This window comes from Papaver somniferum, chromosome 5 (assembly GCF_003573695.1).
Source record: "Papaver somniferum cultivar HN1 chromosome 5, ASM357369v1, whole genome shotgun sequence".
In the NCBI taxonomy this organism is placed as follows: Eukaryota; Viridiplantae; Streptophyta; class Magnoliopsida; order Ranunculales; family Papaveraceae; genus Papaver; species Papaver somniferum.
In genome coordinates, this window is record NC_039362.1 from 214567749 (window position 1) to 214594399 (window position 26651).

At 34.5% G+C, this 26651-nt stretch overlaps 1 protein-coding gene across 2 annotated transcripts; it reads left to right on the forward strand.

Moving 5' to 3' along the window:
* Nucleotides 1-8078: 8078 nt before the first annotated feature.
* On the forward strand, nucleotides 8079-12708 carry LOC113278598. 2 transcript variants are annotated; one of them, XM_026527404.1, is made up of 4 exons: nucleotides 8079-8155; nucleotides 9205-9405; nucleotides 9537-9691; nucleotides 12424-12708. In XM_026527404.1, exons 2-3 carry the CDS (start codon nucleotides 9214-9216, stop codon nucleotides 9669-9671), a joined length of 327 nt encoding a protein of 108 aa, XP_026383189.1. In that variant the 5' UTR covers nucleotides 8079-8155; nucleotides 9205-9213; the 3' UTR covers nucleotides 9672-9691; nucleotides 12424-12708. The 2 variants fall into 2 exon arrangements, with proteins under 2 accessions (XP_026383189.1, XP_026383187.1); XM_026527402.1 differs by lacking the exon at nucleotides 12424-12708 and having other exon boundaries at nucleotides 9537-9839.
* The last annotated feature ends 13943 nt before the right edge of the window (nucleotides 12709-26651 follow it).

Genomic DNA, 26651 nt, shown 5'->3' on the forward strand with positions numbered 1-26651 from the left:
ACAATTTGAGGAAGACTATGCACATCATTTTAAGGAGGAGTAAGCTGAAGAGATGTTCCCTGAGGGAGTTACTTTTCAACAACTGGATACTTATAGCCTGGTGAAGGGAAGCAAGTTTGTGAGCAATAAAGCATTCAAGAAGCATTTGAGAGCCTACCATGTGAAGCATAAACACCAGGTTAAAGTGATTCAAACAACTATAAGATTAGGGTGAAGTGCATTCATAATCAGAAGAACAAATGTCCTATGTTCATTTATGGAAGATTTATGAAGGGTGAAGGAAATACATTTACTCTGAGAAGTTGGAATCTGAAGAAGGCATGCAATGGAGATGTTAAAGGGGAGAACAGATGTGCAAATCCAACATTTGTAGCTGATTGGTACATGGAAAGGTTGGAGACTCTTGGCAATAAAAACAACATCCCTGATCCTGAGTCATTGGCAAATGAGTTCAAAACAATGAAGGTGAACATTAAGTACCATACAACTTGGAGAGCAAGAAATATTGTGTTGCAGAAGCTTTATGGCAGCTATGAGGAGCAATACAAGAAAATTCCTGCATTCTGTGAAATGGTGAAGGTAACATTGTTTTATTTCTGTTTGTTTGTTAATGTTTGTCTTTAGTTAGAGCAACATGACTCATTGTCAGATCGTTGTAAAGATTAATTAATACTTTCTTTACTCTACGAGTCGAGGGTTCGCATTCCTCTAAGTTGTCACTTGAATCACTCATTTGGAATTCAAGCATCTCACAACCTATTTTCTCAAAAATTTCTTCCCTTTCTTCTTTCTTAAATGATTTTTCTTATTAATTCTCGAATACTAATAAATACCAATTCCAATATACTTCCCCTGTCTTTTTTATCCGTCCATTTTGAATAAGTCAAAATATTCACGAGGCCGAAGTAAATGTCATGACTATCCTTATTAAATGACAAAGTAATATATATATATATATATATATATAAAAAAATATATATCGGGTAAATTAATTAATTTTGAAAATTTCATAAAAGATGATATAAACAAATATCTGCCTACGAATTTTTATTTAGAAAAAAAGAAGGAGATTATTATGAAATATGTTAGATAGATCGGTTTCTTTATAATGGAGACATTGTTTAAGATATTGGATTGGGTTTATATTAAAAATAATTTCATAATTATAAAAATTAAGAGTATATATGATAGTTTAATGATAAAATATGTTTATAATTAAACAGAAACAGATAAATAAAAAAAGACAGACCAAAATATAATAGAGAACATATAAAAAATACAGAGGAAGTAAAATCTAATTAATCTATTAACTTAACTATCTAAATTAACGACTGTCCATTTTCTCACGGTGCCGAAAGAAACTCTCATCAATGGCAGACAAGAAGATAAAATCAACCGAAGACTGTGGAAAAAAAGTTAAGAATTTGCCATCGAAACAGAAATAAAAGAGGAAATATGTTGTTACATAGCAGAAGCCAGTAAAGGTTGGAAGGATATCTTTTGTTTCTTTGGGGACTGTTCCATTAAGAAGGATCTGGTACCGGGTTTTCTACTTGGGAGGAATTGAGTGAACACAAAGAGAAGACTGGTCATATTTAATTCACAGGGTACTATTTCTGGATTTATTGGAATTTGAAGATGGATCTGGATTTTAGACATGTTCTTTACTTACATTTTGCTTTAAATTCAAATTTTAGTTATGCTTTATGTGTCTTTGATTAAGATCTATGTCTGAATCTTAATTTTTCAAGGGCAATATTTCTAGATTTTAGGGTTTTGAGGATCTCGATCTTAATTTGAAATACATTTTTAAAGAAAAGGAAAAAAAACAAAAAAAAAGTTAACGACTGATTAACAAAAGGCATTTTAGTCATTAGTAGAAATATATGGACAAAAGGGTTTTGGGTTTTACTTCATAAAGAATTATAAAAAAAAAATCCATTAGTCGAAATATATGTATAAAGGGTTTTGGGTGTTACTTCATAATGACTAAGGCCAAAAATCAGGGATGGTCCGCCAAAATCGGGTTGGTCCAAAAAATCGTTATGAACAATTATGTCTCTATAATAAGGCCCATATTGATTTAAAAGAAAACAACCCTCTATAAACAAATAGGGTTTCAATAAGTAAAGTGTGCTTAGTTTTCATCATTTTTCATACGCTTCGCCCCTCCCCTTGAGAAGTATGATTCGGAAAGATTGGAAGGAAATTGAGAAATCTGTAAGCTCTCTCTCTCTATATATCACTTTAATTACTATCTTATATATTTTCATAATCTAGGGTTTAGTGTTGGGTTTTAAGTATACAATATTGGAAACTCTGGATATGAATACAAATGTCTCAAAAAAGAATGTCGATTTTTAGTTATGAGGAACTGATTTGGAGTATATATATTTTCCAAAAGATCACCATTATATTTGCTAAGTTTTTTTGAAGCTGCAATACGTGTTTGAAATGGATTATCATATTCCATATGATGTTTATGTTACAAATCAATTACATACTTTGTTTGAGAGGGAAATAAAGAGTCGGAATCTTCTTTAACTTCAAGACCCATAAATAATGCAAGTTTCTCAAATATTTGATAGGAAATTGAATTTGCAGTTGGGTAATAACATATTGCAGAAAATCAAATGAACAACCAGTGAGTAAAATGTCATTCACACAAAATAAAAACTCCATATATTAATAGCCTTGGTATTTCACAAAATTATTAATATATGGAGTTTATTGATATAGGGAGGTACACCAAAATAATGCTTTGTTTTTGCTAATTCAAAGTATGTAAATGAGACATATTTGTAGTTTCAATACACAAACACGTGTATGTATTTTATGAACTTATAAGATCATTAGGATTTTTTTGATATTTATTCTAGCCAATTCAATATATGTAAAAGATATTTGGAGACGAACTGATGGGGGTGTCTTGGAACCATCAACTATATCCATCCTTGATGGAATTGTAAATGGAGTTGCTTCATGGTCAATAGATGTGAAGTTATCCACAATTGAAAATTTCTTTAAACACTACAAAATTTGAACTAGCAGAGTCGATGAATCATTAGTTGCAAATGAATTAATACATGAGTAAAATAAAAGAATAGTTAAGGAATTGACTAACTTCACTATGCTAATCGAACGAATATATATATATATATATATATATATATATATATATATATATATATATGATGTCTTCCTGAATCATCCAAATGAGCAAAAAGTCGTATATGCTTAACAAAGGAATAAATCATTTATGAAATTAGACAAGAAACAGAGGAAGATAATCATAATGATGATAGTACGAAGATAGCAAAAGTGTCACGCCAAGAAGCTTTAAACATGCTCGACAAGTTGTAATTTTTTTGGCTTCAACGAGAAGGTGCCCATAGTAATGAGGTATTACGCATCCGGAAATTAAAAGATGCAATAACGATTCAAAAGATTACATCCTTTTCTCAAACAACTATAAATAAGTATGTTATTTCCATCTTAGATTTGGATGTAACAAGATATAAAGGTTTCCAATATAAATTCGATTATATTAATATATGTAGGTAACTTTCTTATAGCGGGACTTGAAAAATCTATTAATATTAAAATATGGAGGTCATTAATTTTTATAACTGGCCCAAATTGAGACTATGATTTATTATTAATATATAAAGTTTATTAATATATGGAGTTTTTACTGTATACCAAGTTAAGCTATTGTGCCTTGAGTACCCACTTTGTGAACAAAGAGTAATGGGTCAGAACAAAATTCACAAATTTGAGAGATAAAAGAGCAACACCTCATTTTTCATACCAGGCCTCGGAAGCTCGCTTGAGTCCATAAATGACCTTGTGCAGGTAACATAAATGATTTGGATTGAGTTTATCAACAAATCCAGGTGGTTGAGTCATATATACAACCTCCTTCAAGTCTCCATGAACACAAGTATTATTAACCTCTAATTATCCAATTGAATTGAACTATGATTGGCAGAATTACTCTAATAGTTGTTGGTTTTGCAACATTACTGAAAGTTTCCTCAAAATCAAGTCTTTATTGTTGGTGATATCCTGTATCTTTTAATACTCCCATCTGCATTTTTCTAAATTTGAAAACCCATTTACATCAATAATATTCTCAATGCCATGAGGATCAATAAGAAATCAACTACCTGCGTCAAGCAAAGCCTTGTATTCCGCAACAGAAGCAGTTCTTCACACTTCTTCTTTGTAACCATCACTTATACAAGTAGTAACTTTGTTAACTAGAGAAACATCCAGAGGATGATAAGTGGGATCGTATGAGTTTGGAATTATAATACCATTCTTACTCTAGTAGTCATGAAATGACCATTCTTAGTGACATTATAAGAAGGAGATGAAATGAATGATGTTTTCACTAAAGAAATATGAGCAAGATGTAATACGAATCTCAAAACAAGGTGTGGAAACCAACAACTTAAAAGGAATGAGCAAGATGTAATATGAAGCTCAAAAAAGGTGTGGAAACCAACAACTTAAAAGGAAAATAACCCTCATCGAAAGAGACATGTTTATAAATATAGATTGTACCAATTTTTGGATCCAAATACCTGTAACCTTTATGTTGAAGACTATATATATCCAAGAAAAATACATTATTCACTTATGCGTTTTAGTTTGTTTGAGTATATAGTTTTAGCCAATGAAAACATGCACAACCAAAAACTTTCAAAAAGTCATGATATCTCGCATTTTATGAAAAAGTTGTAGAAAAGGAGTAGAATAGTCAATGGATCTAGTGGGAACTCTATTGACAACATAGTTTGCAGTTTATAGAGCTTCAACCCAATAAACATTTGGCAAGCAAGATTGATAAAATAAGGTCCTAGTAACTTATAGAAGATGCTTATGTTTGACCTCGGCCACACCATTTTGTTCAGGTGTATGGGAACAAGAAAGTTCATGAGTAATGCCTTTTGAGTCACAATCTTGTTTTAGGAAAGTGTTTAAAAACTCTCCACCGTTATCAATTCTGATTGTGATGACTGAATGATACAAATTTTTTCAAATCTAGTTACAAAAGAGGCAAATGTTGTTTAAATTCAGCGTTTGAAGTTAAAGGCAGAATCCAATAGTACTTTGTATATTCATCAACCATGTTTGCATAATCCAAACTGTGAGAAACATAAACAATATGACAAAGACCCCAGAGATCCATGTACAACGACTACAGAGTTTGTTGAGCTACAATACAAGACATTTGAAAATGAAGCTTCTGACTTCTACAAAGTTTGCAATCATTACAAAGAAAGGTATATTGGAAACATTAGACAAATGCAACAAACAACAGATCCTATGAAGAATTTGAGAGCATGATGGTATGGGGTGAATGAGATAGAATAAATTCCATTTTTATGTTAACCTTGGAACATTTTCTTCCCAGTTGTCAGACCCTTTGAAAAGAACCATTAGAATCAAGAGTTAAAGAAATCAATTGTAAATTTTTGAATTGACAATAAGTTGTCTGAAAAATATGTGACTTATAAACTATCATTTAAGACGAAAGAATAATGATTAAAATTCTAATAGAGTTACCTTAATTTATGAGTTATGGACATACCTTCTCCATTTGCAGTATGAATTACTTCACAACATTCATAACGAGTAACTTCCTGTAGATATTTTGTATTTGAGGTTATATGATTATTTGCACCACTATCAACAATCCACTAGATTTGTGCCCGTGCTACGCACCAGGTATCTTTTTTTTTTAACTTGGTGAGTGCGGGGCTTCGTCCCGCCCTGTGGTGATGTATTTTTATTTTGGTGTACGCGGGGCTTCGCCCCGTTCCATGGCGATGCATTTTTGATTTGGTGTGCGCGAGGCTTCACCACACACAGTGGAGATGCATTTTTGATTTGGTATGCGCGGGGCTTTACCCGGACCGGTGGCTATGTATTTTTGATTTGGTGCGACAGGGCAAATATGTTAAATAAGTGGAGAATATGTGTATATTTTATTTATTTTCTCCTTTTATTTTTGGCAGAAATTATATATGAAATATGTGGATTTTGTTTCCCTGAAAAAAGAGTCCTAATATGGTAGGTACCTGAATTTCCAAACATGGTAAGTTAGGTTTTCCTTTTGAGTTTGTAATTTTTAAACCAATCATACATTGCCAAGTATCTTCACCTAAGTATTGTGATGTCATGAATTTCAAATTGCATTTGGTTTGCTTTTTTTTTTTTTTTTTTTTTTTTTTTATCTTTTACCTATTATTATTAAACCAATCATACGTTGCCAAGTGTCTACACCAAAACGCTCGTTTCACAAAACTCAAAAAAGACCTATTTCGGCTAATAGGAAGTGAGGGTTTCATCATCGTTCAACGTGGGAGCTTTATTTTTCTAGGCCTTTAATTCTTTAGATTACTCATCATCAAATTTGTCAACAATAACTAACATAACACTGAGATTAGATGGAGACGATCTACATTTATACGAAAAATTCAGTACATGATTACAAATTTTAGCTAGGCGCCTTGCAGTGTTGCAAATCTGAAAGACTGACGTGTCACTAGAAAGATAACCTCTACCATATAAATTCCTTGTACATATATCAGGATTAGGAAATCTTCCACCTTCATGGCCTCTTCCTCTATAAGAACCTCTTGAATTATTTTAATTACCCCTGGATGAACCTCCATTTATACTAGCTAGAAAAGCTTTAGCATCAGTTTCTCCTTAAAAGGTCTGGACTCTCACTCACAACTACTTCCTCATTTAACAAGTTGTTGTGCAACTTAATACAAGTAACAAGAGGATTTCTATTCCTCGTAGAAGCAACAAAAGTTATATAATAAGAGTTTAAAGCTTTTAAAGTATAACTACCAATTTTTTATTTGAAATCTCTACTCCAGCAACATCCAATTGATCAGGCAATATTTTTATTTCATTTATTAAAATAGAAATAGATTTATCACCTTGAGTAAGAGAAAGAAACTCTGTGTGCACTAAATGGAATGAATAGATGAAACTCTTGCAAATCTGTCTTCAACATTACATAGAAGTTCATAAGAAGATGTAGACTTGGATAAATAGGTAGTGACTTAATCTGAAATACTTGAGTTAGTCCACATGATGATAGTTGAATCTTCATCTAACCAGTCTGTGTAAATATGATTTTTGACTCTATTTGTTTGATTACTTGGATAAGTAAATTGAGGAGTACAAGTATAAGTACCATTAGTAAATTTCATAAGCTTGTACTTATGAATAAAAGGATTCTTGATATTTCTCTATGTAATGAAATTATTTTCCTTAATTAAGTTTCAGATGATTTAAAGTTGGTTAATTGATTTCAAGCAATATTAGAAAAGGAATCCACAATACCGTTTTTCGTCTCGGATGTGGATGGAAATTCTTGTACCATTCACAAATCTGTGTTCAAGAAAGAAAATAACTGAATATTGAAACAAAAAACAGACATGGAGATCAAATGTCACAAAAGAAAACCAATATGAACTACAAATTGTGAATACATCCATATTTAGACATTGAAATATGAAGAATCTTCTTGGAAAAACACACCGTCAACACTCAAAAATAGACGAATTTTCCCCTAAAGAACATGAAGAAGAGATCGCGAGTCGGAAGAACAAGATTTAGGATTGATTAGGAGTTGAAACTAACCCTAACCTATCTGATATCATACCAACATTGTGTTCATGGTTTAAATATTTATTACAATTCACCCGGAGAAGATGAACTTCATTACAAACTAATGAAGTATTAGAACAATATTTATAGTTTTGGTAAACCGACATTAATAGAACGGACTGGCACACGTCGAAATCACAAGTGTGCTTTATTAAGGAAATGGGAACAATCACTTTAAGAACACGGGAATAACAAAGAGGGAAAAAGCTTAACCTTCACTGCATCGTAGCCTTATCCTGCACCGCTGTTATATCAGTTCCAATAAGAACGGGGGCGTATAGCTCGGTGGGTTTCTTGTTGTTGCTTGTGGGCCTTTAGCATCTCTTCCGTTTCAATATAGGCCCATTTTCATTTATAAACAGCCCTCTTAACGAACAGTAGGGTTCTCTTCATTTTCATACTCCTGTCCTGGAGAGAAATCTGAAGCCTGAAAGATTTTAAAGAAATTGATAAATCTGTAAGCTCTTCTCTCTCTATCTATCACGTTGAAATTCTATTTTGGTTCCTTAATCTAGTCTAGGGTTTGATTTTTTTTTTTCTGTTATACAATGGTTGGAAACTCTGAACATGAATACAAATTGTCCGATGAAATGTCGATTTTTCAGTTGAAACGAATTGATTTAGTTTTTTTTTTTTTTTTGGTTTGGTTTGGATTTTATGATGGATTGTTAAGATGGGGGTTGAGGGTTTATGGTGAATTAGGGGTTTAAGGATTTTAGTGAAGTTATTAGATAAAACCCTAGAAAGGAAAAGTAGAATGATATTGTTGATTTTGTCCTAATGGTGTAATCTATCTTTCCAATTTCTCCTTTGTTGGTCATTTGGGTTTGTACTTACTATATTCAATTTTTCTCTGTTTGTGTATCTGTTGTGATTCCTTGGAATTTAAGTTTAGGTTCTCAATCTCTATTAGACTCTGAATATCTCCCATAATCCTACGTCTAGGTTGCCTTTATGACAGTGTCTGAAAGAAATTGAAACAAGAAATAAAAAAGAGAAGAGAAATTGGTTATTTGATTGATGAAAGATTGGATTTTGTAACTTTCCGAATTATATTGTAGAGGTTGAGATTTCATGCTTGCCATCGATAATCTTGGCATTCAGAGGCTAGTTTCAGCTTCAGTAGTGTATGAAGTTTCTGTTGCTTTTATAAGGAATGTATGTTTTTGTTTCATGGTGTGTCACTTGTAACTCGCATTATGCTTTCAGTGGTAGCCTGTCATCTATGCCATTACTTAAGGTAAGATTAGTGATACTTGCATTAGAAAAAATTCTTAGGGAACCCGTGTTAGAAAGAGATTGTCGGGAATATATTTCTCTGTATCAAAAAGTCTATCACTTGGATTCTTTAAAATTCTTGTGTTTAGGTGCTCTTATAGATTTTTCTTTCGCCCTTCAGTTTCCTTCCTCTTTATTTTGTTATCTATGTTACTATGAACTCTTTTTTCACATATATTTGCATGAGATATCGAAATAATTGATTCATTTTTGTATTGGTTATCTAAGTGACAAGAAATGAATGCGTTCAAGGCTTATAAAGCTTGTGTTCCAATTGCCTGGAGTTCAAACATATATATAACCCAGGTGAGGGGAATTCCGGGGACAAGGAAATCTCACAGGCGCACCCTTGAGGCCTTGCGCCTTGGCAAATCTAACCGAACTGTCATGCGATGGAATACACCTACGGTTAGAGGGATGCTTCAGCAGGTTAAAATATCCACAGCTTCAAATTGTTTATCTTTTGTGTTTTGTCGCTTTTTATTTTAGGGAAAATTATGGGTTTGGTTCTATATAAGTAGACATGTTGCTCTAGTTCCTGATCTTCTCTTCAATTACAGGTTAAGAGGTTGGTTGTGATCGAAACAGAAGAGATGTACAAGGCCCGCATGCAAAAACAAGAAACCCATCGAGCTATACGCCCCCCTATTGCTGTCAGCCATCACTCCGTTCCTGCAAAAGATTCTTCTGAGTAATAATGACAGAATGTTTACAGGTCTGTTTTTTATAATTCCTTTCATGTAATTTTGTTAGTTCATCATGTTGGTTCTTTCATGAGGTGTTACTGTCTCAAAAAACAACTGGCACATATATATTTATGGAATTACGCGGTTTATTTTGTTATACAATTTCATTTCTCTGTGTCGAATGGCATTTTGAATTTTCTTTTACTTTCTATGCTTGAATAATTTAGTTAGGACACACTTGTAGTAAAGCTTAGTTACAACTTACAAGCATCTAGTTAGTTTCATATGTAATATGGATTTTAAACATAGCACAAAATAACTCCTTAGCTAATTAAATAAGGTATTATGTTTATTAATACCACTATTGTGGCCATTTGGGGTAAGGCAATGTCTCTTGCATCATGTTTCCTCTCATCATAAGGGGCATATATTTTTAGATTGCATGAGAGCATAGTAGAATTCCGCCACAAAGAAGGAAAATACCCTTGATTCTAATGAATTACATGCATCTGCAAACTTATGTTCAATTCTTTTCGATTTGTTTTGCAACTTAGAGATGTTCACTTACAACTAGCTCAAGTTTCTAAAGAAGGGGCATAGTTCACAACAGAGGTTTATGGCCGATTTAGGGTTGGTGAATGTACGACTGGCTTAAGGTCCTTAACTGTTAACAGTATGAATCTTTGTTCAGTAGCCTCCATTTATGCATAAGGCAGATAATCAAGGTTCATGGAGCATGTGTTCAAATGAGAATTTACGATTGGCTTAGGGTCCTTGACAATATGAATCCTTGTTCAGTAGTTCTGTTTATGCATAAGGCAGATACATCAAGGTTCATGGAGTGTATGAACATTCTAGTGTTCAAGTGAGGATAGATATAAGCACTCAATCAAATTAAGCTTATGATGAATATTTAGTCTTACATTCTCCAAGTTGTGCCATAGATGTTAGACACCTTAGAAGTTTTCAGTATGGCAGTATCTTTAGGTAATGTATTGAGCTCGGATTAGATTAATGAAAATTAAAGACCGCGACGGGTGATTATCTAATATCTGTAAGCGAGACATTTGATATACTTTGTTTATAGCTCCAATCTCTTCGGTTAAGCTTCAGACTTGCACCCTTTCAAATGTTTCCCTGTTAGACCAGTATGAGAGACGTCAAGACATCCTGAGGCTAGTGAAGGACTGAGGTAGAGAATAAGATCTCAGTACAACTGAGATCGAGAATTCGAGATCTTCCATTTTAGTTCCTGTGTGATTTTGTTGTCTTCTGTTCATATAATCAAATGTAACATACTTTTATACTCTTTCACTTTGCAAAATCCTTCTCACAGGTGTTGCAGCAAGTGGTACACTAAAGCATTTTTCGCATTGTTTAGTAAATTAACTTATCATTCAGATATTAACTTATCATTCTTAATCTAGTTTCTTATAACACCAGTGTTGTATGACGGAACAGAAATAGGGGCTTGAAGCTGTAACTTTCAAGTCGTGTTATGGAAGTGTGGAAGCATGTAAGTAATAGAAAAACAAAGAAAAAGAAAGTAAGTCAAATTTAAAGTCATGAGGTGTACTAACTAAATGTAAATCGGAAGAAGCAGGGAATGAGGTTAGCAAATTTTTGTTTAAAAAATGCATTATAAAGTTGATACACCAAACTGATAGAGTCCACTAATTGGCTTTCTTTGTAGAGCTTCAAGAGCAGCATTAGAGGCTAAGTGCTTGTAGAGCATGCTTACCCTATGCATTTTCACCAAATTGTTATTGTTTGTCTTTTTCCAGTGTTCAGGTCCTAGTATTGAAGACGACCTATCATTTGTCATGGTTCATATTGGCATTTTGTTTTGGTCCCAACATAGAGATGGTCCAAGAGCGTCAGTATAGTCTTCTCACCAAGTGAGTCACACTTGGGATAGAAAGCAAATAATCCATAAGGCTCGGTATGTTTTAGCTAAGACTTGGATAGGATTGACATTTCTATGTTACACATGAGACGCAATTTTAAGTTACTAACGTGACATGGCATACAACACATGAGTATTTCCGTCAGTATTATAGGTAATCTGGAACCCAAATTCTGAACATGTGTTGTTTAAGTGGTATTTCCCCCGGTTATTGAAACCCATCACCCTCCACGTGCAGCAGATTCTTCTCAGGTGTGACTTCAAATATTTCTTTCTTGACTTTTATTGTTCTAAAAGTTGTTGGGTCTTACTTGTTGTTGGCGTATATACTTATATTGCATGAAAGCATAGCGGAGCTCTGCCCTAGATCCAGGTGAATCACATGCACCTGCAAAAGTTGGGTTATGTTCTTTTGATTTGTTTTGCGGTCAGAAATGTTCACTTACAAGTGGCTTAGGGCTCTATAGAAGGAGACTAGTTCACAACAGAGGATTATATCCAAACAGTAAGAATCTTTGTTCAGGTAAGAATAGATATTGGCACTCGGTCAAATGAAGCAAAGGATACATATTTGTTCTCATCTTTTCTGAGATGCGCCATAGTGGTAGTGTTTTCATGGTTGTGCCAGAGAGGTTAGACACCTTAGAATTGCTATAGTATGGCACTATCTCTAGGTAATATCTCGAGCTTGGAGTAGATGAATGAAAATCAAAGACGGGTGTTTATCTGATATCTGTAAACAAGACATTTGGTATACTTCATTTGTTTCAAAGCTCCAATATCTTAGGTTCAGCTTTAAACTTGCTTCTTTTCAGTTTTACAGTCTCAGTTTTACATTTTTCCTTGTTGGAACAGTTAGTGAGAGACGGAAGGACACCCTTAGAGGTCTGGGTCCGTTTGGCGCGGTTTAGTTGAAGGGGGGACTGCAGTCAAAGGGTGTAATAGGGGGTTGCTTTGGCATGACCCAAAGACACGACATAGGAACTACCTCGAATTACCTCCAATGGGCTGCATTCAATGTGATTACAATGTTTGTGTAGATTCAATGTGTGACAGACGGACCTTAAAACTTTTGGGAGAATGTCCAAATCGTTAATTCGTCCAAACTTGCCTGGGCAAGGAAAGTCATTCTTTTCGGTCACAACTCGCCCTTACTTCACCAAATGCTTGCAGTAGGCAGAACGATTAAATCCCCCTCTACAGAAAGCTTGGTGACTTCATTTCCTAGTCTACTTTTCAACAGGGTTGTCATCTACACACCAAAATCCACAAAATCCCACTACAACAACTCGCAAACAATTCATGGTCAAAGCACGGTCGATAACAAGCAATGAAACAATTTTAAGAAAGAATAGTTAACTTGAATAAATCATCAAAGGCAAGAGTTATGCAACCCTGAATTTTTAAATTTTTCATCCTTATCCAAACGACAAGAACTCACACCTTTCTCCAAGTCGGGGTATCCTCGATGGTTATCCTATAACGTGGACATTTCGCTTAGTTATTCTACTGACGGATTGGCAGGTAGCAGGTGATATGTCCACATTAAAATCTAAATAATATAAGGTGAAGCCTTGATCTAACCGAGACATTACCTATAAATTCTCACCTTAAATAATTTTTACAACCAAACACACGAAGCACAGAGAGTAATAATGAAAAATTATTGACGGTATTATCTATAACATCCTGACTTAATGGTCCGAGGATAGGATTAGGTAGCAGGTAGTGTGGGACAAAGCCCAATTACGTATGGATCTTAGTCCTTTCTTCGATGTTAGTGTGGGACAAAGCCCAATTATAAAGCCCGTTGATAACTTAATTAATTAGCCACCTACGGGTAATGAGAAAGACAAATTATTCGTCTGAAAATTTGTCCCTAACTACACGCACTCGAGACATTCAACCTTCATGGCTTGTTATCTCTCATAAGTCAACATCACAACTAGGAGACCTGTATTCAATATTTGCAGTGCAGTGAGTTGGGCTACACCTCTCTGATCCACTTAAAATTTCTGCAGAAAAGTTGTCACAGTACTCTTAACCAGGGTTGTTCGAGTTTCCATTCGAGAGGACAAAAGAATTGTTTCTTAATTTAAGATTAAAGTTTTCTGATAGAACTCATGCACCTCGAACAATCATCGGCAAAGTCTATCCTGCCTATCTCCGGGCACTACACCCAAATCAGGATTTTGTAACAGTGCAACCTGTCACAATTTATTTTTCAGTCACAGATACACCTGTGATAAGTCCTGCCACAGTTATAACTGTTATTAAATTTTGTATTCGTGATAATAATTAGGAATATTAAATTCTTTTACTAGTCACAATAATATTTGTTGACAATTTTACAGACAATCACAATTATAATTCAAAGTGATAATTCCACCCAAATATTTCAACACATCTAAAACAACCCCAAAATTATAACACTTTGAATTTTACTTGTCACTAATTTTCCCACATTTGTACAAACTAACAATTATATTTCATTTCTATAAATCAAAATACATTTTTCTTTTTTTCTTTAATTTTCTTATTAGAAAACAGGATCAAGCCAAGTCAACAAGTCATGACTTTATAGAAATTTGACTTTGACATATCTGCTTCTTCCGAAGACGGTGAAAATTACCAGACTACCCTTATCGTAATAAGTGCAATAAAAATTCCGAAGATTGTGAAAATGACCAGATTACCCTTATCGGAAATAAGTAAAGTAAATATTACAGACTGTTAAAATGACCATACTACCCTTAATGGAAAAAAGTGCAACGAAATATTATGCAGACTGTGAAAATGACCAGACTACCCTTATCAGCAATAAGTGAAGTAAATATTACAGACTGTGAAAATGACCATATTACCCTTAACGGAAATTAATGCAATAAATATTAAGGAAACTGTGAAAATGACCAGACTAACCTTATCGGAAATAAGTAAAGTAATTATTATAGACTGTGAAAACAAAAATACAACCCTTATAAGAAATAAGTAAAGAAAATATTACAGACTATGAAAATGACCATTTTACCCTTACTGGAAATAAGTGGAATAAATATTATGGAGACTGTGAAAATGACAAGACTACCCTTATTGGAAATAAGTAAAGGAAATATTACAATTTTGAAAACTACCATATTACCCTTACTATGACAATGACCGTATTACCCTTACTAGAAATAAGTGCAATAAATATCATGGACACTATAACAATGACCATATTACCCTTACTAGAAATAAGCGCAGTAAATATCATGGAGACTATGAAAATGACCAAACTACCCTTATCAGAAATAAGTAAAGTAAATATTACATACTATGAAAATGACTATTTTACCCTTACTGGAAATAAGTGTAATAAATATTCTGGAGATTATGAAAATGACCTGACTACCCTTATCAAGAATAAGTAAAGTACATATTACAGATTGTAAAAATGACCATATTACCCTTACTGGAAATAAATGCAATAAATATCATGCAGACTATGAAAATGACCAAACTACACTTATCAAAAATAAGTAAAGTAAATATTACAGACTAAAAATGACCATAGTACCCTTACTGGAAATAAGTGCAATAAATATCATGGAGACAAAGAAAATTACCAAACTACCCTTATCAAAAATTAGTAAAGTAAATATTACAGACTATGAAAATAACCACTTTACCCTTATTGGAAACATATGCAATAAATATTATGGAGACTATGAAAATGACCAGAGTACCCTTATTGGAAATAAGTAAAGTACATATTACAAACTGTAAAAATGACCATATTACCCTTATTAGAAATCAATAAATGTCATGGAGACTATAAAATGACCAAACTGCCCTTATCAAAAATAAGTCAAGTAAATATTATAGTCTTTGGAAATGACCATTTTACCCTTTCTGGAAATAAGGTTAATAAATGTTATGGAGACTGTGAAAATGACCAAACTACCCTTATCGGAAATAAGTAAAGTAAACCCATTTTACAACTTCATTTCATAGAGTTGAACTGGCAACCGGATTGGTTGGGTTGATCCCCAACTTTTAAGACTCTATATATATCATTGGCAGCTTACTTTGGGGTATCAACCTCATTTTGTTTGAGATTATGTGTTATTGAAATCAGGGAAACAATACATTTCGCTTAGTGGGAGTCAACCCATCAGATTTGTTCCCTTTTCTCTATCTTTTATTTTTATTTGTTTATTTTTTTTTGCAATTTATAATTTTCCACCTTGATTTCTACGAATCAATTACATTGAGGACAATGTAATATTTATATGACCAGCTGTGTAGCGGGTCTGAAACATTTAGTACTTGTGTCGACTCCTGCGCTCTCATGCCAGTTGTTTGCAAAATGTCTACTTTATACTGACAGTGTTTGGAAAATGTATGTTGGTTTGCTATTAATGGTAGTGGTGTTTTATTTTATTGCGTAGCTGATAAAAGAAAATAAAACGAACACATTGTTGTGGCGATATGTAAGAGGTCCTGTTGATGCGAAAGAGTTTGTTATGTACTGTGTGAATGGGTTTGTTTTCTCTCCCAAGTATCATGAAGAAATAGTTGTTAGTCAAGACAGTGGTGTTTGCATGACAGCAAACACCACATTTAGGAGCAAGAAAGGCGATAAAAATCCCAAAAATGTATTGACCAAGTGGTATGGGGTTGTTAATCAAATATTTGAGTTGGACTATGGTCAATTTACTGAGGTTGTGTTTTACTGTGAATGGGTGAAAGCGGGAAGTGGGAGCAAAATTTGTCTAAAACTCACAGTCTACAACATGTACATCAGTTCATAAAACTCACAGCAAGTCTGAGACTGAGTTTCTCACTACAAGCTTCATAGCTTAAAATCTCACAGTCTACAGCATGTACATCAGTTCATAAAACTGAGTACTGCACTACCTTACAACAGTTTGCAGGCTTAAACTAAGATTGTAGGCAAGTTCAGAAAACTGCAGCACAACTTCACTGCAAAGAGACTGCCCTTATCGGAAATAGCTAAATAGAAAGCTAAATAGAAACTAAGGTCTAACTCTACTAATCTTTTCCGGACTAACTAAATAGAAACCAAGGTCTAACATAATAAACTGCACCACCTATATTATTAAACCATGGGAACCGAATAAATTTATTTTTGACACATTGCAAGAAGCTGACCATCAAATATTTGTGGACCAATTAAATTAGGATCATATGTACTGATAGTACATCTCTATCACACTAAAATCGAGCTAAGGTATATGTAGAGAAAACACAAACAAGATATTGTGTCCCTTTATCTCATTGATTAGTTAGTCGAGAAAACTATTAGGTTTTCATACATAAGATTAAAAGAGAGAGAAAATTACTCAAACCTAATCTCTTTCTATTTTTCCTTCGCCTCTCAAGTCTCACCCTCTCACTTTTTATTTTTCCTGATACCTTTTTCTTCTCCTTCCCATTTTATTCTCTTTGAAATTATCGAAATTTCTTGAAATCGAACTCAATCTGTCCATATTCATTTTCAGTTTGTAAGTCGAACTCAGTTTGTAAGTCGTTAGACCGAATTTGAAGTTCGAATCGACACTGAGCTTCATATTCATCGATTTTGATGATGTATCATGTTAAGTTTGAAGTTAAAACCCTCTTAGAGCTTCGTGGTTCATAGATTGTATCACATTATACTGCATTTTAAGTTCAATCGATATCGAGCTTCATATTTAGCGATTTTGATGACGTATCATGCTAATTTTGAAGTCAAAACCCTCTCGGAGCTTCATGATTCATAGATTGTTTGCCATTATACTGAATTTGAAGTTCGAATCGACATCGAGCTTCATATTTATCGATTTTGATGATGTATCATGCTAAGTTTGAAGTCAGAACCCTCTCAGAGCTTTTTGGTTCATAGTTTGTAAGTCATTATATCCAATTTGATGTTCGAATCGACATTGTGCTTCATATTTATTGATTTAAATGATGTATCCTGCTAAGTTTGTAGTTATAACCATCCCGGAACTTCTTGGTTTATAGTTTGTATGTATTATACCACATTTGAAGTTTGAATCAACACTGAACTTCATATTTGTCGATTTTGAGGATGTATCCTGATAATTGTGAAGTCAGAACCCACCCGGAGCTTCTTGGTTCATAATTTGTATGTCACTATACCATATTTGAAGTTCAAATCGACAATGAGCTTCATATTTATCGATTTCGATGAGGTATCCTACTAAACTGAGTCTACCATTATGAACTAAAGGTACTTCATGATCTGTATAAGTAGTCAAAATTACTTCATGACCTATGTGACTAGTTGAAATTCAATCCGAAAGCACAAAGAGAAAGCACAAAAACACAAAGAGAAAGCACAAAGAAAACACATTTGTTTGATCCGTATGAATGTCTTAAATCAAATCATTACCATCCAAAGATTTTCAAGAATCCGTATGACTATCTAATCAACGTCCACATTTATTTATATAAAAAACGAAAATTTTCTCTCACACTTCTCTTCCCTTCCGCTCATCTCTTTCTCTTTAAATGGCTTCGTTGGGATTGCAGATTTCAATTGAACTACTGTCTAGGTTTATCTCCGGGTTCTCTATAATTCTTTCTTCTTTATTGAACTTCTAATCTTTGTATATGAACCATGGCCTAAGTTTCCATTCCAGGTTAGCTTTATTGATCAGTTTATAGCAAACTAATGAATTGAATATTAGGTTGTCTTTGATTGATGTCAGATTTGTCAGTGAGTCACTCATGTGTGGAAAAATATGAATTTTTTGCTCCGTGTATTCCAAATATGGACAAATATGGACAAAAGGGGGGATGAATGAGGAGACTGATGGAAGATCTAAGAAGACGTGATGTTGATCTAACTTTTCGTTTCCAACTTTTTAATTAGGTTTGTTCTGCTATTTCAAATTAGGGTTTTAGAATTATTATGTTGATATTCGGCTATTTCAAATTAGGGGTTTGATCTGTTGTCTAAAAATTTGGGTTTGTTTCTTATATCACTAGGAGAGAAAAAAGCTTTGCATATGTTTTGGGTTCTGAGCATGTAAGAATGAATTACAGATAACAGTTATAAGTGAAATGCAGTAGTTCTTAGCATGAATATGGCTTTGCTTATGTGATGTTTGTTATTTTTTATAACACTTATGTTTTCTATTGAAATGTCAATGTGCAAACTGATACAGGGCAAGGTGAAGGTTCTGTCAAGGAGACGAACCTCATGAATGAAACAGTCAGGTTTTCCATGGAGTATACTGATGCAAGTCCTATCGGTAAAAGAGTGTCGTGACAATTTTTTTCTTTAGAAGTATTTATGATATGGGTAGCTGCATAATCTTATAATACCTGGTTGGTGTAAGTTAAACTTCTTGTTTATTTTTCTCATTTGTTGTAGATGAGTATGGGTGAAAACTCCAACAACGCAGCTGGGCTTCTACCAAATCCTGTCGCTGATCCTCAAACTAGAATGCGGGGTAAGCTCCATTTGTACTTAATTTATATATACCTAAAGCAGACTAATTTTAGCTACTAATCCTTTACTTTTGCTTTTAAAAGTAGGATTAATAAACTCCATACTACTCATTCATGGGCGTTCCTCGAAGTCAATGTTATTCCACAGTATAATCAACTGGTAAGGAATCCAAACCTGAAGTGATCGTTGGCATCCGAGATTCTGGAAGATATGCAGCTGAATTGCCAGTTCATTCATAGTGTATTGGTATTGCTCTCTCGCTCTCTCTTTGTACTGCACCCTTGATCTCACTTTCCCTTTGATCTTATTGCTCCTCAAACCCTAGATTACACAGCTCTTACTACTGAGAAAAGCCCTTAATATTTGTGCAAATTTGTAAATCCTCTGGTTCTCAATTTAGTACTTGTTTTATTTATTTTTATTGTTTTGATTTTCTGGTTTTGATAATGTTGTTTGTTTTATGCAGAGTACTGATATGGAAGCGCTTCAAAATTTAACTGCTGAATGTGATTTGGATTCAAAACAGGTTTGGGAATTTTTTTAGTTAGGTTTTTGTTGTGGTGTTTTCTTTAGTCCTATGAATGAACTGCTGGATGTGTAATTTCCGTTTTCTGATTTTATTGTAGGGGTATGATTATGGTGAGAAAGAAGTGGTGGAGGGGAATGTGTTAATGTTGGAGTGGTTGGCTGGCTGGTTCTTGTGTGTGTCTGTGTTGGCGGTGGTACTCTTGTACCTGGAGGTTAGCTGCTGGTTGTGTTGTCTTTATGCGCATCTCAACTTCATGTCCAGGTTGAATTTTGTTGGAGGTCCTATGTGTTGGAATACCCGTACATTTTCTGCATCAGCCGGTATGGATGTTACTGATTACTTATTGCAGTCTTGTTTTGTTTATTATGTCTTTGTTAACTATTTATGTGGGCAATTGGTTTTTCAGGTGGCGAGGCCTTCTGTAATGGACAGACAAGCCATGTTTTTTCCTAGTATAGGTGGTGTTAAGCCAGCATCACGAAGGCCTGTGGCAGTAGCAAAGCCAATTACATGATCACTTGTCTGCCCTGGTTTAACATTCCCCCTGAGTACAATATATGGTGTTATCAACCGAACCTGAGCTTCTTTAACTTCATTTCTTCTTTATACTGTTTATTGTGTTTTTCTTGCTTCCTTTTCCCTCGGTGTATCCCGTGGAAATTATGACTTAAAACCCGGTATGCTTCTTTTGGGGTCATAATTCGGCCAACTCATGTCTCCTGTCAATCTGAATTTCCTTTTGACCCATGTTACTGCAAATACCCAGCTGCTTATTTTTCTTCTTGTCCATGTTCCTGTCACCCAGTTCGACAGTTCCTCAAGTGTTACATGGTACACCTGATAAACCTTTATCGACTGCAGCTTTATGGAAGGCCGCAGCTGGTCATATATCTTCATTGTCCTCGTTAAGTAACCTGTATAGGACGTGCTGAATTGTAGGTATTCATGTTGAGTACGTTTACTTACACTATAGGAAGTAGTAGTCATGTGAAGTGGAATGCCCACTACAGTCTATGTTTTGATTTAAAAATAGCTAAGTTGTAGTTTGGAGTTTATGAAGAGAAATCAATAAACAATTTTAGTTTTTTCTTTAACCTGTTTTTATCTTTACTCCTCTCTTGATCAATGAAACTTGGAACTTCTGTCATTGACGTGTTCATTTTTATTGTTGGACATGTCTTGCGTATTGAATGCCAAACGCCGGAATTACATGAACTGGTAACTTTGTCTAAGCTCATCATATGGTATTATTGAGAAGTTAAGCTTGGTTTTATTTGTTCGCAGCTCACAGTGTTGATGGCTTTAGATTGTTTACGGTTAAATTTTTGTACTTGGGTTTCTGTAATGAATACATGGATCACAGTATAATGTGGATGATTTGTAGATTGAGAATCGGAGTGTATATGAAAAAGAAGAAAGTGCAGGTCTGTGTGTCAGTTTTAATTGTATTACTGGAATCCCATTTAATTGTATTGCAGGCCTTTAAACTGGAAGCCCAGGTCCACCATAGTGACCCGGGCTATCCATATTTTTTTATTTGTTATTTTAAAAATTGTCACAGTTATTTTTGAAATTGTTACAAAAAGAAACACCTGTCAGCATCACTGTTTTGTTACAACTTAAAGTAACAGTTTTAACGTTACAGTAATCGTGACAACAAAGACACGTGTCCTTTAAGTAATTGTGGGTAAACTTAGTAACTCGTATATGTGTTACTATAACCGTGACCAAATGTGACACGTGTCCTACGTCCAATCGTTGCAAACTAATTATTCACACTTATATCTGTTGTTGTATATGTGACAGTAAGGGACACGTGTCTACAACATAATTGTTGTAATTATTAAGTAACAATTAAAACCGTTGTATTAGTTGTTGCAGTAAGTCACGTGTCGCAACCATAAAATTAGTTCAGTCGTTACTGTTTAATTTGTAACGTCTATAAGATGTGACTTTAATTAATAATTGTCACAGAAAAAAGCGTTGCAACATATTGCAACAATTATTTATAACAACGTTTTACCAATGGTCTATAAGTGTTACAAATGAAATCAGTAACAGATATGTCCTGTGACAAAATCCTGGATTTGGTATAGTGAGGGAAAGGTGGGACAACATCAGTTCCCCGCTCCATTTCAAAGATTTGACGAGGATGGTAGATATAGAGGAGAGAGAGTATTATCAGTTGCTTATGGACCATTTTACCGAGCTTGCGATAACCAGATGTGGAAGATGTTAAAATACAATTCATGGAAACATATATTAGCAACATCCGAGAAGAGCGAACAAGAAACTAAAGATATCTACTTTGAAGCAGTACAACAAGTGGAAAAGGAAAGTCGAGAACTCTTACGGTGGAGACGAATATATGGATCTATGCAGCAAGGATTTTATATGGATGATGATCCTCGATGGTTGTTTTCTGCTACAAGTAGCATTATCAATGGTCAGCCGTGGCTCTGAACAACTAGATCACCTTCTTGATTTCCAATTGTTGATTCCAAACGGCGTAGAAGGACGTGAAGAGAAGGACAAACAGACAAGAATGCCAACAACGACAACAATGATAAGAGTCGCGGCTTCATCCATGTTTATAGTAGGGAATCAGATTCCTCTTGTGGTTCTCAAAGCTCTGATGAAACAAACATTCTTTCAGAACTTTATTAATAGAGGGATATGGGAAGAACCATCGGATTTGCAAAGGTTGGTCTTGTTCGAGTTGTTGTTGGTGCCTATGTTTCAAATGAGCAAAGTAGAGGATGTAATCATTCCCAGCGAGTCGTTGCACACTCTTAGGTCAAGGATATAGGCATAGTCGTTGTAGTTGCAGAAAATCCTACAACCACATCCATACAAGAATCTAACAATATACTAAGAGATCATGGTGAAAATCATTCTTTTATTCATTAGAATTTTATGTTGGATACAAGATAATACAAAGACTTTACTTGCTCTCCAAATAAATTTTCTCTCTCCTAATTTCTTGTCTAACACACTCACTGAGATCCCTTATTACATGATAGCCCTTCCCTTTATATAGGATATAACATAGTGGATGACAACTAATAGATCCCTTATTTTCGAAATCACTGTGCGTTACAATCGCTCATATACATTCACTCAACTTCGCACACTTTACACTTCGCACAGATCATCACACTTTACTCGTGACTGTGCTGACATCACCAAATACGTCATCTCAATTTTGCTATGTGCGATGATCTTCGCTTGTGTTAGATGATCTTTGATTCGCATATATAATGAATGTGCGATATTCCACTCCTACGTTTTGCCTCTTCTCATTTCGTTCTCTTTATAGAGTGAGCGATATGAGAAATTTCCATCCTAAAATATCGCACATGTTCAACTTTTCATATTCTGCTTTGCCGACACATTTCCGGAATCTGAGATTTCCTATTTACGCATGTCTTCTTGACCACTCATTATCTGACACGTCCTTATAACCACTTCTTTCTATCTGTTTATTCTTCGCATTAAATGAGATAAACCTCGACAAACGAGAGTAAATCTTCTTATATATCTTCCTTCATCTTCTTCTTTCTTGTTTTTACTTCTTATTTATTTTTCACCTGTTACTGCAATTTTCTTCATCATCTCTCTTTTTCTTTTTTACAGTCTATCATCTCTTCCCTATCTTCTTTATTGTTCTCCGCGTTTTCCCCTCTTTTCTTTATAACCTAATCTCAAATTCACTGATTTGATCTTGATCAAGATTTTTTTTTTTTTTTAACTTATAAACCCATCATTCCCATTATAGAATTCACCAAACTCAAGAATTAACCAAACTCAAGAAAGAATTTGATATCTGAGGTTATTCGCTTTCCCTTCCTTCTGATTCTGATTATTCATCCAAACTCAATCTTGAGTTAATCAATTCCATACAATGGACTAATCAGAAGATTATCGTATCATTAGGTCAACTTCTGAATAATCTTCTTATCCCATTGTATAATCTAGAAATCCCCTTGTTCTACGAAATTCTGGCTGATAATCGATTCGCATGGGGAATATTTCAGCTGAGTGGTGATGCTATAAGAATAATTTTGGAATATTTGCGTCGCGCAGCAGGATTAGGAACTTCTTATTCTTATGAGGTACGAAATGATTTGTTCCGTGATAAAGATATCGATCCCGTTGATTATACTCTTGATAACTTATTCAAACACTACTATGTTGCGATCATGAAGAATGGATCAACCAAGTGGGACATTCGCTTAAGAAGAAAGGATGGCATTTCTGAAGACAAGAAGATTATGCGAGATGTAGATTGGAATGAAAACCCAATAGTACTGCTCGCAGGTCCAACGACACATGTTGGCTTAATTTCCCTGTAATCTTAGAAGGTCCTTATGTGTCGGGCAAAGCTGCTGATGGTTGTGATCTTCCCCTGCATGAGAAATTTTCTTCTTATCATCCTTGGAAACTATCTCTATCCGAAGATGAGAATAAGAAAGCGGTATGACATTTTCGCAGAAGTATTCTAAATTTCGCATAACTTTATTTTCTTTATTTCTTATTGTCGTATTCTTTCAATTCCAGATTGTTAAGTTAAAGAATATGGCTAAGTGGGCCAAGACTTCGCATGATGTGTCATCTTCGCAGAATATCGAAGTAAGGAACATTCTTTCTCTACTTTTAACAATATTGTTGCCTCTGTTCCTTATCTTGGTTATTCGCGCAGGTTGAAACTTCGGGTGTTAAAACTATGGGTAAAGCTAAGAATCAACCCAAGAAACCTGTGTATAAATCTTCATCCAAAACGTCTTCTTCAGATCTTTCCAAAAAACGTAAAGAATTTGACCCTTCTTCAAGTCCTAGATCCGATGATGATGATATTCTTGCTTCTGAAGATCCATCGATCTCCTCCTCCATGGAAGATTTATCTACCCTTTTCTCTGATACAATGTCAGCTATTAATGATGATGAATTACAACACACTTTTGGAATGGTTTCTAAAGTCTGCGATGCTCCCATTTTGGATGATCCATCTCTTCGCGGAGCTGCTTCTATAATAAACCCAAGTTTCCAATATGCACTTGGTTCTATGGTAATGTTCACATCTTCGCACTTTCTTTAGTTATTACTTCTATTCTTTCTTTTTATTTCATAATTCCTTCCTTATATTTTCACAGGTATCTCGCTTATCTTATGTGCTTTCCTCAGATTACCAAAGGAAACTCCTCAAGCTGAAGGGAGAAAATACCAAACTTAAAGATGAAAATTCTTCCAATTCTGAGCGTACTCGCGAAATCCGAGAAAGAAATGATGAATTTATTGGTACATAATTTTTATCATTCCCATTTTCCTTGCTTTATGTGATAATTCACACTTCTTATTTTTCCATATTCGCAGACATTTATAACCTTTCTGATGAGGCATCCAATTTTCTCGATGAGGAAACTCTTTTAGAACATATCAATTCTTCTTTAAACAATTATCCTACCAAAGGATTTGAGAATCTTAGTTTGGAAGAATTGAGACTGAAGTGTACTGCTCTTAGAATGGACCATAGACCCCTATTGACTACACTCAAAAACTTCAGACGTCGTCTTCATGAGAATAAAGAGACAATTCAGATTTTGGAAGCAAGGAAGAACAAACTCATTAGTGAAAAAGATGAGGTTTCTCTCAAGGGTGCGAAGGCACTAGAAAAATTCCAAGAAACTGTCCTTAAAGTTCAAGTTGAAAGTGATTTAGCTTTGAGCGAAAAGAACGCACTTATTGAGGAAAGAAATAATTTTCTCTCAACTTCTTATCAAAAGTGAAGATGAATTTAGTCGGGGGTGCTAGGGTTCTGAATGATGCTAGGCAGGGTTTAGCCATAAACGTGAGCCTTTAATCTGAACACTCCGCACTGGTTAAAGACATTATTTCCAATCATGAAGGTCATTTGTTGCTCTGTCATACTTGTCATTTATTGAGGATGATATCTTGTTTAACTCTAACTTGCTTATTTATTCTTCACAGAGAAAGAGAAGAACTATGTTAAGAAGATTGACGAGTTAGAGATGCAATTATATGCCCGCAACTCCAAGTATCAGAAGTTAAAGAATAATTACATCCTTACTGTTTCGAATAATGGCAAGGATGCCACTCGCGCTCGTGATGCAGCCGTTAAGAAAGTCTGTGTTGATAATGCTATTCCTCTCTCTAAGTATATATTCGCAGACGTTCCCCCCAATGAAGTTGTTCCTGATATTTCTGATAGTGAAGAAGAATATGAAGAAGAAGTAAGTGATTCTGAGGCCGAGCGAAATGATGAAGATAAAAATTAGTCATTCTTCACTTGCTTGTAAATTCTTTTTCTGACTCTTGTATATCTTCATGTTTCTTGGAATGAATATGTCTTTTGGAATGAGCATCTTTTAAGTATTAATATTTGATCTTTTAATATATGTTCCCTTTGATTTATACTTGTATTCGCACATAGCTTTAACACTCTTTAAAATGTCATTCTTTCTCGCACGTGCATGAGACTATCAAATGGGGAAAAAAACATTCCTCTTATGTTTGCATTCCCATTCTTGCCTCTGTTAGTTGTCACATATTCATAGGCTGATGAACATAATGTCGTCCTAATGCGAAGTTATTCGCAGCGTATTCATTTTCCTGCAAAACAAAGTTAGCATATTTTTATTACGAGGTCTTATTTTTCCTTCCTAATTAAAGGTCTTATTTTGCCCAAAAATTTATTTATTCTTGTGCGACGAAATCGCAGGACGTCTTTACACTGTAGTGCATCGACCCATTGATCTCGCCTTATCTTTTTCTTGTATTATTACCTCTTCAGGTCTCTTATGTGCGTAAATATGACAGACCTTAATACTCCCATGAGTAAAAATCCTCGTGACATTTACGTCTTTTGACACAATTCATATCCCTAATGGAGGGTGCCGTCCTTATCTTCCCCCTGGTTTCCCCTTCAAGGAAGCTTACCTATACCGGGTTAAGGTTGTCTCCTCCCATCCGATAATACAACAACCAGTTGATTTCGCAGTCTCTTATCCCTCCACCAATTAGGTTTATGGTTACAAGACTGCACCCTAAGTGGAGTATCTTCGGACC